This window comes from Neophocaena asiaeorientalis, unplaced genomic scaffold (assembly GCF_003031525.2).
Source record: "Neophocaena asiaeorientalis asiaeorientalis breed wild unplaced genomic scaffold, Neophocaena_asiaeorientalis_V1.1 scaffold46, whole genome shotgun sequence".
Classification (NCBI taxonomy): Eukaryota; Metazoa; Chordata; class Mammalia; order Artiodactyla; family Phocoenidae; genus Neophocaena; species Neophocaena asiaeorientalis.
This window is the reverse complement of record NW_020175393.1, coordinates 14,373,725-14,388,244: the sequence shown is the minus strand read 5'-3', so window position 1 is coordinate 14,388,244 and position 14,520 is coordinate 14,373,725. Positions and strand designations below refer to the sequence as shown.

Below are 14,520 nucleotides of genomic sequence, written 5' to 3'. Positions count from 1 at the left end.
TTTAATTCTATTTTTCCTTCAGTAACTCAGGGAAAAACTTATTTGCTTTATTGGATTTTTGAGGACTGAGTAAGAGAATAGGTTGCATATTTCATCATCCGTGTTACTGTATTACTGTGTATCTTAGGGTTTGAGGGTTTGTAACATTTTGGAGGAAGAGAGGAAGTATGTCTGGCAGCGTGTGGGAGGAGCTTGGGAGCAATGGCAAATTGCACTGTGTGTATTATTCTACACAAATCACTTAACCTGCTTTTTGAAAGCTTTCTTTAAAATACGAACCAAACTGTTAGCCTCTTCTGCTTCCCACTCAGCAGGATTGATTCAGAAATAAATCTGTCAGATCGTACAAAGAATGTACCAAACAAATTTAATAACCTATGCTTATTAATATCCTAGCATCAGCAACCTATATCAAATTGAAACAAAAGAGAGGGTATATTAGCTCTGATTTGCTCCACTCACAATGACAATCATTTTTAGCAGAGTGATCAGACTTTACAGAATATCTCTAAATCATGTACATACATCACTTGTAGAGAATTCAAATCTAATCATGTTGTTTTATGTTAGTTTCCTGTTGCTACTGTAACAAATTCCTATACACTCAGAATCTTCACACAACACAAAGTTACTATTTTATAGTCTGGAGGTCAGAAGTCCAAATGGGGCTCACTGAGCTAAAATCAAGATTCAGCAGGAAGACCCCAGGGGACACTCCTTTTCCTTGCCTTTGCCTACTTCCAGAGGTTGCCCATATTCTCTAGCTCATGGTCCCTTCCTCTATCTCCAGAGTTAGTCGTGGCTAGTTGAGTCTTCCTCATAATCCATCATTGACACTGGCCCTCTCTTCCACATCTAAGTACCCTTATGATGACACTGAGTTCACCTGTATAATCCAGGACAATATCCCTACTTTAAAGTCAGCTGGCTAGCAATTTGAACTTTACCTGCTACCTTAATTCTCTTGTCACACAATGTAACACATTCAAAGGTTACAGGGATTAAGACATTAAGTCTATTATTCTTCCAATCACAGTTCTCTCTTCTTCTCTTGGTCCTAATGACTAACATATTCAACCTTGCTCTGATCCTGCAGGTCTCTTTTTGCAGAAGCTGCAGGTATATGTAAAAGTGTTTCCAAAAAAGGCTTTATTACAAAACATTATCCCACAAGTTTGCAATAGTCTAAATTTATGTTACTTTTCTTTCCAGGGATGACAATGAAACACTTCTTATTATTGGCTGCTGCTGCCGTCTTCCTGCACGTTTTGATTACAAGAGTATATGAGGATTGTATGTTTTATGATTAATTTTGAGAAGAGGATAAGAGCCACCCCTCTGCTAGAACTCAGTTTGTTACAGGCACTGTTTTGAGGACGCTATGCCCATTACTCATCTAGTTCTCACTATAGCCCTATTAGGCAAGTACTATTCATAATCCCAGATTACAGAGAAAGAAACCAAAACATAGGGAGGTTAAGCCATATGTCCAAGGTCAGATAACTGGGAAGTGACAGAGCCTGAGGGTAAATTCAAGCAGTTCAGCTGCATGGGCCTGTGCCTATGTCATTACAGCCTCTCTGGATAATTCAAAAAAGCTAAAAATGTAGGGCGGGAATTACTTTCTTTACAACCAATCCATTTGTCTTGCATTTTCCAAGACAAAATGGGAAAAAAGTATTATTTACTTTTAGTTTTTACCCAGAAAAGGTAAGTATTTCATCAATATCCCAACTGAGCTCTCTGACTTATGACTATAACACATCCAAATCAAATATAAAATGAAAGGTGCAGCAGCAAGGAGAGAAGTGTGAGGAACTGTTAGCAATGGGGTTAATAGATGAAGCTTGAAACTCACTGCTTATTAAAAACAAGAGTTTCAACATTCACACAACAGAAACCAAACATTCAATGGTATCTCATAAGATATAAATTCTTAATATTTTATGATCATCAACTAACATGTACCTCTAAATAACCTCAATGATATAAAGAAAATATTACACTTTTTAATGTATCCAAAATATTTTTATGATGAGCTGAAGTTAATAGTTTTGTTAAAGAACATGAGTGCCTTTTTTATTTTCATATGCTAAATAGGAGAAGTCAAAAGTCAAAGGCGCTTAATTCAATCAATGAAAAAAAATCCATATGTATTAGATTACTGGGGTGCTGTTTTGGATCTTTTCACTCACACTTTTTTCCCAAAGAGAAACCAGGTGGAGCTCTTGCCCAATACACAATCCTCCAGTAAGCTGGAGGTACGGCATTTTGGAGTCATCATCAGGTATAGGCTGTGACCATCACGGTGGGGAACTAAAAAGCCTTGGAGGAGAGGTTTAAGAGAGGAAGAGTTCAAGTTCTGAGATATCAGATGGTTGAGTCATCCATGTGGATGCTGAAGTCCCTCCATGTGACTGCAGAATTTGGGGTGGACAAGATGAATTGTTTTAGGAGACCCAGTTTCTATAAATGAGAGAAATTGACAGGAAAACCATTATAGGAGAATAAGTGTTCAGGAATGATGTAGGTAGAGCTAATTGCCATGAGTTTCACTGGAGCAGGGTTGTTTTGTTTTGTTTTGTTTTGCGGTATGCGGGCCTCTCACTGTTGAGGCCTCTCCCGTTGCAGAGCACAGGCTCCAGACACGCAGGCCCAGCAGCCATGGCTCACGGGCCCAGCCGCTCCACGGCATGTGGGATTCTCCCGGACCGGGACATGAACCCGCGTCCCATGCATCGGCAGGCGGACTCTCAACCACTGCCCCACCAGGGAAGCCCGGAGCAGGGTTTTTTTAGAGGAGCAAGGAGAATTATAATCTGAAACTTGTAAGGGGATTCTCATGGATTCCCAACCTTCCCTCAAATCTAGCCCAGGCTACCTGCTGTATGACAGGAAAATAACACCTCATGAGTGTGCTTTTGAGGAAATCATGTCCACAGGGGACAGTCTCTAGAGGAGTCTACTGATTTTATAGTTTTCTCCCAATATCCTTAAACTGTTGATATAAAATAAATGACAATAACTACTTCTATATTTGAGCAAGGTATGGCTGAATCCCATCCATTCAGAAACTGTATTGATAGTCTTGTGGTAGTTGAGGAATAGATAGATACCACTCAAATTATACTACATAAGCTTTGTCACTTTAAAAAAATAGTATGAAACACATGTGATATCTCACACACACACACACACACACACACACACACAGAAGAAGATGTTCTTTATAAAAATTAATGCTAACCTAAAATATTAAGGCCATGCATTGTTCTTAGTGAGTTACAGGATAAAAGGTAAACAAATGAAAAGAACGGTCACAAATTCTAGACTGTAGATGATTTGAATTCTATTTTGTTTTTTTTAACAAATAATAAAATAAAACTTTTATTGTCAATTCCATATTACAGATTTTTTTTGAATTCTATTTTGTATGTATACATACTGATACAAATACCAATGTTTTCTCATATGAATAAGACAGAGATGCAGAACCTGGGTTGAAGATATTAGAGGTTTTGTACTCAATAATGAATCTTTTAGATTCTCCCAGACACATACCTTTAAACAAGTGTTTATTTGGGAAGCAGAGAGAAGGCTTGTAGGAGGTGGGGTGAAGAATGCGTCAAGGGAGGGGAGTCGGTCAGTAAAAGGTGTAACATTATCAAAACATCTTCCACTGGGGTGCACACTGCCCAGTAAAATGCTTCAACGTGGTCCAAAATACCAATCATATATCTGAAGAAAACCAGTCACAACCAGAACAGTCACTGTTCTATAGACTTGTACAATGTCAGGCTGATGTTTAGAAGTCCTCAAAACCAGCACTGGAGAAATGGAGACTAATATACTGAGATGTTATAGATTAAAAAATGCTGTAGATCACTATTCATTCAACATCAATTATAAATTCATGTCACAAAGTCTACAAGTAATATACTATGCATTGCAAATTCCACTTAAAAGAAGTAAGACTAATTAATAATTTTCTGGTAACAGGCAAAACCACCTAAAGTTCCATATGATACACTCCTTACAGAACCGGCAACTGTCCAAGAAGAAATAGTGACTGTACATAACACCCTCAGGAGAGGAATATTTCCACCAGCCAGCAACATGCTAAAAATGGTAAGATTAATTAAACAGCAACCACAGCAATGCCAATAATAGTAACGGTGTTTACTGAGATTTTATTAAGTTCTATTTGCTTTCCATATACTAAAAGTTTGGTCTTCACAAACAAACCGATCATGCAGCAGCAGAAGAAACAGAGGCACAGAGAAGGTAAGTAGTTTTCGCAAACTCATAGAGTTAGTAAATGACAGAGCCACAATTCCAACGCAGAAAGTCTAATTTCACTCTTAATGGACCCTAAGACAGTGCTTGTCAAACCTGAGCGTCTTAAGAATCAGCTGAAGAACTTGGTAAGGCACAGGTCCCTGGGCCCCACTCTCTGAGGTCTGATTAAGGAGGTCTGGGGTGGGGACCACTCCAAGCTCCTAGATGATGCTGACGCTGCCGGTCAGTATCGCCCGTGTAGCAGACTTTGTTTAATAAATTACAGAGGCATTTCACAGCTGTCTTCATTGAGCAGCAGCCCAGAGGCTAAGACACTCTCTGAGAATCAAGATGCCCAGGTTCTAAGCCAGGTGGTGCTGCCAGATGAACAAATATTAGCAAATCTTTTTCCCAGTTTCCTGGCATCCCATAAGAGAAAAGAGAAATTGTTTTTCCACTATAAACCTGCTGCATGAGCAGACTAGGTGCTGTCAGACAAACAGACTTAGGGACTACTCAGGTGTATTAGGTGATTAACCTCACCTATGTTATATCCCGGAAGTATCACTCAGGTGTTTGGTATCGTAAGCCTGGCTCTTTAGCCCTGGACTGGCTTAGCGTAACAAGGGTCAGAAATAATGCAGGCTATGGGAAGTGATTCTAAGAGACAGCTTCCTCATGCAAATGACAAAGAGGAAGGAAGCTAGTGATGAGAAAAAATGATTTTGAAATTTATCTCTTGGTCATCTTAGAATCCAGAACAATAAAAGCCAGTCGTAGCACAGGCACTCTTGCGTTGTGAGTGCTGTAGCTAACATGCACACTGTGCTTACTACTGATTGGCAGGCAGTCTTCTAGAAGCGTACTGCATTATTTCATTTAATCCTCTCGGTCATCTTGTGATGTAGATGATACTATCATCTCTATTTCACAGATAGTGAATCTGAACCTCAGAAAGTTCGGTAGCGCATCCAAAGTCCTAAGTACTGGATCAGTACAGATTCAAATACAAATGGCCACAGCTCCAGGCACCTGCTCTTAACTCTTTACCTTCCTTAGGACAAACAGGGTTCAAAATCCTTGGTTTCCAGATGAGCAAATAAGTGTAGCTGGGATGTAGTAAAGAAGTTATGGAGTGAACAGAAAATACAGTCTCTGATTTCAGAGACTTCATTATTGTGGATTCAAGGTGAATACAGAGGAAACATTAGAACATATTGTTTGAATATATAGAATGAATATATTCAAGTGCTGAGGTGCAAAGGTATGAGAGATCAACAAGATGATAAAGTAAGTGCACCAGTAAAACTGAGTAACATTTTAAAGGGAATATGGGAGTTGAGTTTTTCCATAAATAATGCATAGGGCACAGATAGAAAGGAACTGATAGAATTACAGTAGAGCTGAAGAGCCAATCACAACTGCCAGGCAGAGATTTTCCAAAAATGAAACGAGTTTCTGCACATGGGATTAGAACTTTATGTGAATAGAACCATTGATTAAAGCCAGAATTCATAACTTTGCTGCAATAACCATGAATACTTACTTTTGATTTTAATCACGGATGTATCACAAAAAAAAATTAGTATCTTAGCAACATTAATCAGAGGAAATATCCTAAAGAGCTTCCTCAAAGAGGTCTGAACTACAGACTGTTTGCAATGAATGGTGCAGGTAGTTTACACAATAAGATAACAGACTCTGAGATGGAGATTAGCATGCATGATGCTTATTGGGGAATAATCTCCAGATTCACACCGACCATGGATACAGATAGAGAAGCAACATAGGGCATACAAAGAAGTTTGGTTGTGATGTAGGCATAACAGGGGCCTCAGCTAATCCTACGGGAAGCTGGACAACCAGGACAACTCAGTACAACCTTGTCCTGAGTTGGAGGGAGGTTACATGGCACTTATAGTTACTACAGCTACTTGCTGTTAGATATGGGCTGCCACAGGGAAGTGAGTATTCTCGCCAATAAGGATAATTTTTAGAGAAGACAGTAGGGCAGGACTCTCAGCTTAAGAGGAAATAAGTGCTTCAGTTCAGAAAGTGATCTGGGTATGGGTAGTGCATCATGCATGCACAACTAGCAATCAGCAGTAAGTTAACCAGATACATTCCAGTCCTACTTATTTGGTAACCTGGTCATAATAGGCAAGATTTTATGCTCGTGAGTCCAATGATGGTATCTCCACTGCCAGGAGATGCTATGCCCTAATGGGATGTGTTATGTCATCTCTGCTTTTTCAATTAGATGTATCCATCACTGAAATACATCTTTTCTTGCATGAAACAGTCAAACCCTAAAAAAACACATTTTTACTTTGACCCTAGGCTAATGAGTTACTTAATTAACCTCACAGTTTAAACAATTCATCAACCTGAGGCGTAATTCTGTAAAACTCACACAGATGGCAGCCTATGCATATAAGAGAGAAACTTCTTCGATGTCAGGAAAAATATTGAAAACCTAAGTTAGGGCATCATTCAAAAATTATTCTCAAGTGTAGCTGAATGATTTATGTGAAAGCCTGTAGTAAATAAGAAAGGCCACAACTTTTGTTGGTAATAACGTGTTGCATGCAGGTATCGGGACAGTCTTTTAAGTGGATGTGCATAACGTGAGAATGAAAGAATGCCTGGGAGGACATCCGTCACATAGTCCCATAACTAGTGTGGACATAGTCCCGTGTCCTTTGATTTGTGTGTGACTCATTCAAATCACAAAAATGTGTTATCCTTTTCTACACAAAAGACCTCAATTTTGTAGATATAAACTTTGTCTCTTTTTAGTAGATTTTCTGCCTTTCATCTACTTTGGAGAAAAACCCAACAAAATGCTTCAGCTTAGCACAACTGACACACATCACGAGTTAGGAGCACACACGCCAGAGCCAGAACCTGGATTCCAATTCTCTTTTTGCCATTATTGGTTGTATTATCCTGAAAAATTATGCAACATCTCTGCACCTCAGTTTCCTGATTTGCAGATGGGGATAACAACAGTGCCTCCCTTGTAGAATTGCTATGAGTAAAGATGAGAGAATATACATATAGAATTGGTAAGAGGTCCTGGCATGAAGTATTAGCTATGATTCGCTATTATTATTATTCATAATTTAGACGGAGATGTGTAATACTATACATGTTTCTAATCACAGAAATATTTATTGAGCATGTAGCATAAGATTTATCATGTCACAGTTGTATTGCATAAATTATCACATTAAAACTTTTGAACAAGCTATTGGGTATGGATTGTGGGGCATATTTTACAGATGAAAAAAAACTGAGATTCAAAGAGATTAAATAATGTGTCAGAGGTAAAACTACTAATAAATGATGGGATGGATTTCTAACCCTGGTCTGTTTTACTGGAAGCATTTACTTAAATTCTTTAATATTTCTGAAAGAGAGGCTACAACTGAATGTTACTGTCAGATTTTGATTTTGTAAATTCAAGGGCTAAAACAATGGATTGAAAGATTTGTCTTCCTCTTCCAACCAAAATATTTAAGAGAGGTGCTGTGATTTAAGTTGTTAGCTAATACAATTGAGGATATTGCTAGCCTTGGATTATTAGAAACAATAAACTAGAATCTTATCAAAGAAATGTTAATAAGGCCATGTGCTTGTATTTCACCTGTAGAATTGGAGAGAAGAAGCTGCAAGAAATGCCAGAATGTTGTTGAAAGATTGTGAATTGGTAGAGAGCAATGCACTTAAGAGGCGAATTACAAGTAGGCATATGACATACCTTTCTGCTCAAAAGTTCTCAGGAATCGTTAAGTAACCTGGTATGGTAGTTAAGTCATCTAGCCTGTATTTACATTTGGCCCATAAATGGTAGGAATTGCGGCCCACTGCACTGTTTCATTATTATTAATTTTTGAATTTAGAAATTCAAATTTTCAAATTCCTGATTCTGATCACCAAAAGAAAAGAAACCAAGCTCTCACTATCACAGAAGAATTCAGTAATATGATGATGACTAGCTGGAAAGCTGTACAGCTAGAAGGTTTCCACTCTATATATTTATTTCAGCTTCTCACAATATTACCATGGGGCTATCCTTAGCTTTGGAACACTAATAACAGTTGAGAAGTGAGTTATATCCAACTCTACTGAGCTGCCCATGAGAACAATTTTAGGTGCTCAAAAATGAGTCCATCTCATGCCATGTATATTAGGTGGACCCCTGCTGGTTTCCAGAAAAGCCATCAGTACCTCCTATACAAGTAGACATTAATAACATTTATAGGATACTTGTATATTATAAATCTTTTTAAATATTAATGATACTGTACCATTAATTTTAAATATTAATGATTTAAAGTATTTACAGATCATTAATTTTAAATATTAATGATCTGTAAATACTTCCATATTTACAGATCACTGGGCATCTTTGCCCAATGTTGTTAAGCAGTGAATTAGCAATGTGAGTCCCCCTGCTATATTTACAGATTATTGGGCATCTTTACCCAATGTTGTTGAGCTGTGAATTAGCAATGTGAGTCTTCCCTGCTCCAGAGAAGGGCAGTTTACTCCCAAATATCATATTTGATCAAGGCCCACGTCACAAGAGGACGGATGGTTAAATGAGCACATATTTATTTCAAGGTCTATGCATGATGAATACCTCTGTGTGGCTGCTTTCAAGCCATGGGCCTGGTCACAATGCATAGGTTATTCTGATTGGTTTCACCCTTCTCCATGAGCTTGGACATGGCAGAGACTGAAATGTTGGTTGATCTGATCCCCAAGCTTGCAGATCGTCTCCTACTGTCAAATTCTCAGCAAACTTGAGCACCACAAGTTTATTCATCAGTGAGAAAGAAAACTGTTAGTAGAGATAGAGCTGAGTTTGCTTCCTCTTATCAAACATTGCCTGGATGCCCAGTGAAACATTTGCAGAATAAAAGTACGAAAAGTATCCTTATAAAGTATTTCCAAATTTTGTAGAGTATGACCTAGCCCTTTTTCCTCCTTTCAGATACTTTTTGTGGAGAAAATATGCATCTGACATCTTATCCTATCTCATGGTCAAACGTAATCAGAATCTGGTACAGTGAGTCTAAGTATTTCAAGTATGGGGAATGGACCTCGACAGATGATGATTGAGCATTACACTCAGGTAAACTGTGTGCTGGCAAATATACCCATTGGTTAAGTGACTATAAGCATGCGTGGAAAACAGGCAAATGAGAACCGTGGAAAATCATTCTATCCATTTTTTGCAAACTTACACCCTTTAAAGATTTTTGTTTACTTTTAGTGGGAAATAATATTTGGAAACCAGTATCTGGGATCTGGGTATGTGCAAGGACAGAGAAAAAACTAGGGAAGGGGTTGGAAAAGGAGGCTGGAACTTGATAAATGCAAGAGTGGAAGGAGATGAACACAGAAGGGAAGTGGGACTCTGTCACTGGAGCCTTATTAGCTATCATCAATTTTACATTGTATTTTAAATGCAGTAGAAGTCATTAAACAGGTGAATGATTTAACCTGATTCATGTTTTTAAAATACCATTGGGCTTCAGTGTAGATAATAAATTAATTCTACAAAACTGACTTTGAATATCTAAATCAGGTGTGTTATTTTCCAGTAAAAAATAAATTAACAAAAGTCATCCAGAATGGATAGATTTAAACATTGAACATGCAAGAAATACAAAAATGGAAAAACAGCTGTTGTCCCCAAAGCAGAAGACTCAGATGTGACCGCAAAATCTATAATAAAATTTACTTAAAATAAAGCCTACTTAAGATTAATGTTAAAAGCTGACACAGATAGTACATTTAAAACTCATAGACTTAAATCACTCATGTATAGCAATGCAGACATTTCTAGGTAAAAGATTAGCAAATAGCATTCTTCTAAGACTGATCTCCTTGGACAAAAGCAGTATGTGCCAGGAACCCAAGAATATTATAGCATTAGACGATTTATTTATATAATTTACGTTATCAGACTGAGGATAAAAACCAAAATAATTACCCAGAGAGCTAAAAATATGACAAATGTGTGACGTCAATTCCTACTTTCCATTTCTTTTAGATAAACGTAGACTAGCCCCACTATTTCCATCAAAAGAGCATGAGCTCTATTACTTTGGAATAGTAATTTAATATTTCCTCTTCCAAACACTTAAAAGGTTTATTATTTAATCCCCACCATATACCTATGATGTAAAAGATAATATTATTATATTCCATTTTAGGAATAGGAAAATGCAATTTCAAGACATAAAGCAAACTGGTAAATACCATCCCACCAGGAAGTGGTAGAGACAGACTTTGAACCTGACTCAATTTTTTCTCCAAGGTCAACTCGTTACTCTCCACCATGCCAGTTTTTTGACGATTAAGTAAAGTCTCTTCCATGCTTTGATTTTTATATGATCACCAAGCAGCCTTCATCAGGTTATTCCATATAGATTTGATAAGAAGAGAATGAGTCAGGGTCAGCGATGGCAACTGGGTGTGCATATGTATGTGTGTTATCTAGACACATGGGAATCCTCCTGTTTCTAGGACTTCCTAATAAGCCATGCCCAAAGCATCCTAAAAACATGTGTGTTTATTTTCAATCAAGGGTAACAACATTCAGAGAGTAATCATTTAGCAAACTACCAAATTGTTAATAAAATAACCTTATCTTTACAGGTTGTTTGGGCCACTTCTTACCTTATTGGCTGCAGCATATCATCATGTCGTAAAGGAATTCAGTATCTCTACATTTGTCACTATTGTCACGAGTATGTATTTTACAGCTTAGCTTCACATAGCTTTTAGAAATATATTTCCCTTACTAGTTTCCCTAATTTAGTTTCTCAACTATTATAAAATAAAACTCAAATAAACATTTCTTTTCAGTTAAGAACTTTAGGGATACAATGTCTTTTAGCCAACACCTAAAACACTACACCCCCACACACATATTTTTATTTATATTTTTCTAAATAAATCCTTATCTCAATATAATGTTCAAATTAGGCACTATTACCAGTCATCTCGCTATGCGTTATTCCTTCTTCAAGTACTATTAGTTAAGAGAAACAAATTTCATCTAGCTTAAGCAAAAAAAAAAAAAAGGATATTTATTTTAACAATGCAAGAGTATTTTTAGAATGCAAGGGCAAAAATGCAGTGGAGTATCAAGAATGAACAAATGAAAAAGCCAAGTGTTTTTGTATTTAGCATTTTAGTATTGACACATGTATTTCCTTTAGAAATTAAATTTACATGTTACCAAAGGTGTGAGCAACAATTCCAAGAAGAGATCCTCTGATTGCTCTGGTTAGGGACAGCTGTACTCCTTTGTCTTGTCACCTCTGGTTATGAAGCAAGGCCAACTTCAGAAAAGGTAATTGCAAGAACCCACAGGGACCCACTTGTGTGGCTTGAGTGGTGATTATCAGAAAGCAGGGGTTGTTCTGAGCTGGATATAAACCTCCATTAGTTTACTACAAATACCAGTTTAAATGTTCTTCTGCTAAGGAAAGTTGTTGGTCTGCATATGTCTCCTTCAGCTACCTGTGCTTACTTGTTCAATACACAAGTCTTTCCTCCATAAGATGAGCTTCAAGTATGGTAGTTATTGAACTCTCAGTTTCCATGTGTGTAGCACAATAAAAGATATGCAACATGAATTAATGAAATTGATTTCTCCCATAGTAAGTTACCATATTTATACTTTAAATGAGGTCGCCACTGTCCCTGTAGATTCAATAGATGTAACATATTCATACAAAAGCTCTATGTGAGCTCTCTTCTGGTTTTATCATGCCTTGATTTCAGTACTTAATATTTGTTGTGATTTTATGTGTGTGATTAGTACTAAAGACAGTAAGGTCTCCTTGCATATACAATGCATCAATTTTACTAAATCCTTATGGGAGCTCATGGTCTGCAGTAAACTTCTGACAACACAGAAAAGTAGAATACATGGGGCTGAAATAACGAGAATTTTCTCAGCCAAAGATGAGGCCAAGAGTCTGACAAAACCCCTGGCTGAACTAAGTAATGTTTCTTTTATAAATTCAAATTTTAACAATTCATTCAAGGAGAAATATATCAGATAGAATGTTGTTTCAACTAGAATATTTACTTTATTTTTTATGCAATATTAAGTGCAAATCAGGAGTTTGGGGTTTTTTGAGCACGCACAAGCCACTCGTTCTCCTTGCTTGGCCCTGCAATAAACCTTCCTCTACTCCAAAAGAAAAAAAGATTTCAGTGAAAATCAGCCATAATCCCCATTGTTTTCTTAGATATCTAAGGGAAGACCGTTTTCTCTGAAATTTTAAATTGGCTCGAAACAGGAAATTCTCATTTATTCTCTCTCCCCAAACTCCAACACTTTGGCTTTATCCATGTTGTTGTACTTTCATCTTTTATAATAGTGCACGTGTTTCTACAAATGACACTGACATGTATCAAAATTCTCATGATATAGGGCAAGATGAAGTTAGAACATCTCCAATTTGACTCACTTAAAAATTTTCTTAATTAAGAACCATGCCCTTTTACATAAATGTTTATCAAATCCTTATGGGTATAAATAAGGATAAGAGTCCTATCATAAATGTTTCTAAAGCCCCCTGCTTGTTAGAACTTGACTGTCCAAAGAGATGCAAATTGTCTCAAAATATTCTTAGCACCTCAGAGTCGCCTGCGGTATATTCAAAAAGATAAATTATTCTCATTCTAAGGCTAGAAATCTTACGTGTCATAGAGATTACATACAAGTGGTTACAAGTGGTTTTCAAAAATTGTTTCATTGTTTTAAATTATTTTAATTGATTTTCAATAGTGAGTAAAATTTTATATGCATTTTTCAAACATCAATTTTATTAGGCCCTTTTTTCTTTATTCTTTTTTAAGGGGCAATGATCCTGACAAAAAGAATGTACCTTATAATAAGGGAACTCCATGCGGAGACCGTCCAAATAACTGTGAAGATAAACTTTGTAGTAAGTTTTACATCTCAGTGTGCTTACTCTTGACTGTTGATCTGGGAGCCATGTGTCCTTAAAATCAAGCATGTAACAACAATATTGTACTTTTCTAGTACTTTTTCTTCAATCATCCCAAAGGAAAAATCAACATTCTCTGATTTCCCTTCCCCCACCCCCAGAGTGACCCAGAAGACCACTGATTAAATCTTTTGGATTGGAAATTAGAATGTCCAAGTCTAAACTCAAGGTTCCACCCTAAAGCTTAAAGTTCCCACCCTAATATGGGCACCTCGGATAACATGTTAATATAAGTATAAATTTTTCTCTGCTCTATAAAAAGTTTCTTGGCTCTCTTATTGCAGCCCTGAAGTTAGACATCTTGCTTTCAGGTTGCCAGTGTTCTCAGATTACCTGCTTGTCATAACCTCCCTAATCTGCCTGACCACTTATCATGGCCGGCAATTTCTTACTGAGTGATCCTTATTCTTTGAAGTTTCCGCTGACACACTGGAAGCTATTAGCTGATGATCACACTGTCCGTTTACCACACTTCCTTTCATTTCCTAAGTAAATCTTACCTAAAATGTAATATTAACCAAATGAGTTCCAATTACATGTTCATTTCCTTAGATAGCAAAAGTTTCTTTTTATAGAGCTTCCTGCAGGCATAATTCCTTACTCCACAGGGATATGTTTATAACATAATTTTCAATAAGTTTGTGGAGAAATAACAAACCTCCCCCCCAAAAAAATTATCCTTTACCTTCAGATTTGTAAGACCAAAAAACTTATTTTCCTTCGCCTGACCAGGTCATTCTGTTTGCTTTTAAATCCTACCACTTTCAGTAATTCATTTCTGAAAATAAATGTACTTGGAGAAAGATCATATATCTACTAATTAGCTTTGCTACAGGGAGTGGGGTAGGTTTTTTTTATCCAAGAGACAAAAGCAATGTCTACAATGGAATTGAAAAATGCAACAGAAGTGAAATGAGAGTAGAAAAGAAAAAAAGTATTACTTAAGAATATTGACTATATAACAGAGAATGTACATCTCTTAAGCCCTTTACTCACCTATAAATGCATGAGAAAATGAGAGATGAGCTTTTGAGTCAATATTGGGTAACCCTGCTTCTTCCTTTCAGCGAACCCTTGCATCTACTACGATGAATACAGTAATTGTAAGACACAGACACGAGGTCCTGCCTGCAGCCACCTGTCGGTTCAACGACTCTGCAAAGCTAGTTGCCTGTGTCCCACTGAGCTAAAATAG

The 14,520-nt window shown here is 37.1% G+C and overlaps 1 protein-coding gene across 1 annotated transcript; it reads left to right on the top strand.

The window, feature by feature from the left end:
* Positions 1-1,214: 1,214 nt before the first annotated feature.
* On the top strand, positions 1,215-14,520 carry CRISP1 (cysteine rich secretory protein 1). The gene is given in 8 exon segments (XM_024766258.1): positions 1,215-1,280; positions 4,000-4,128; positions 7,934-8,024; positions 9,281-9,404; positions 9,406-9,421; positions 10,954-11,045; positions 13,174-13,262; positions 14,393-14,520. Coding segments are annotated over 8 exon segments (735 nt in total).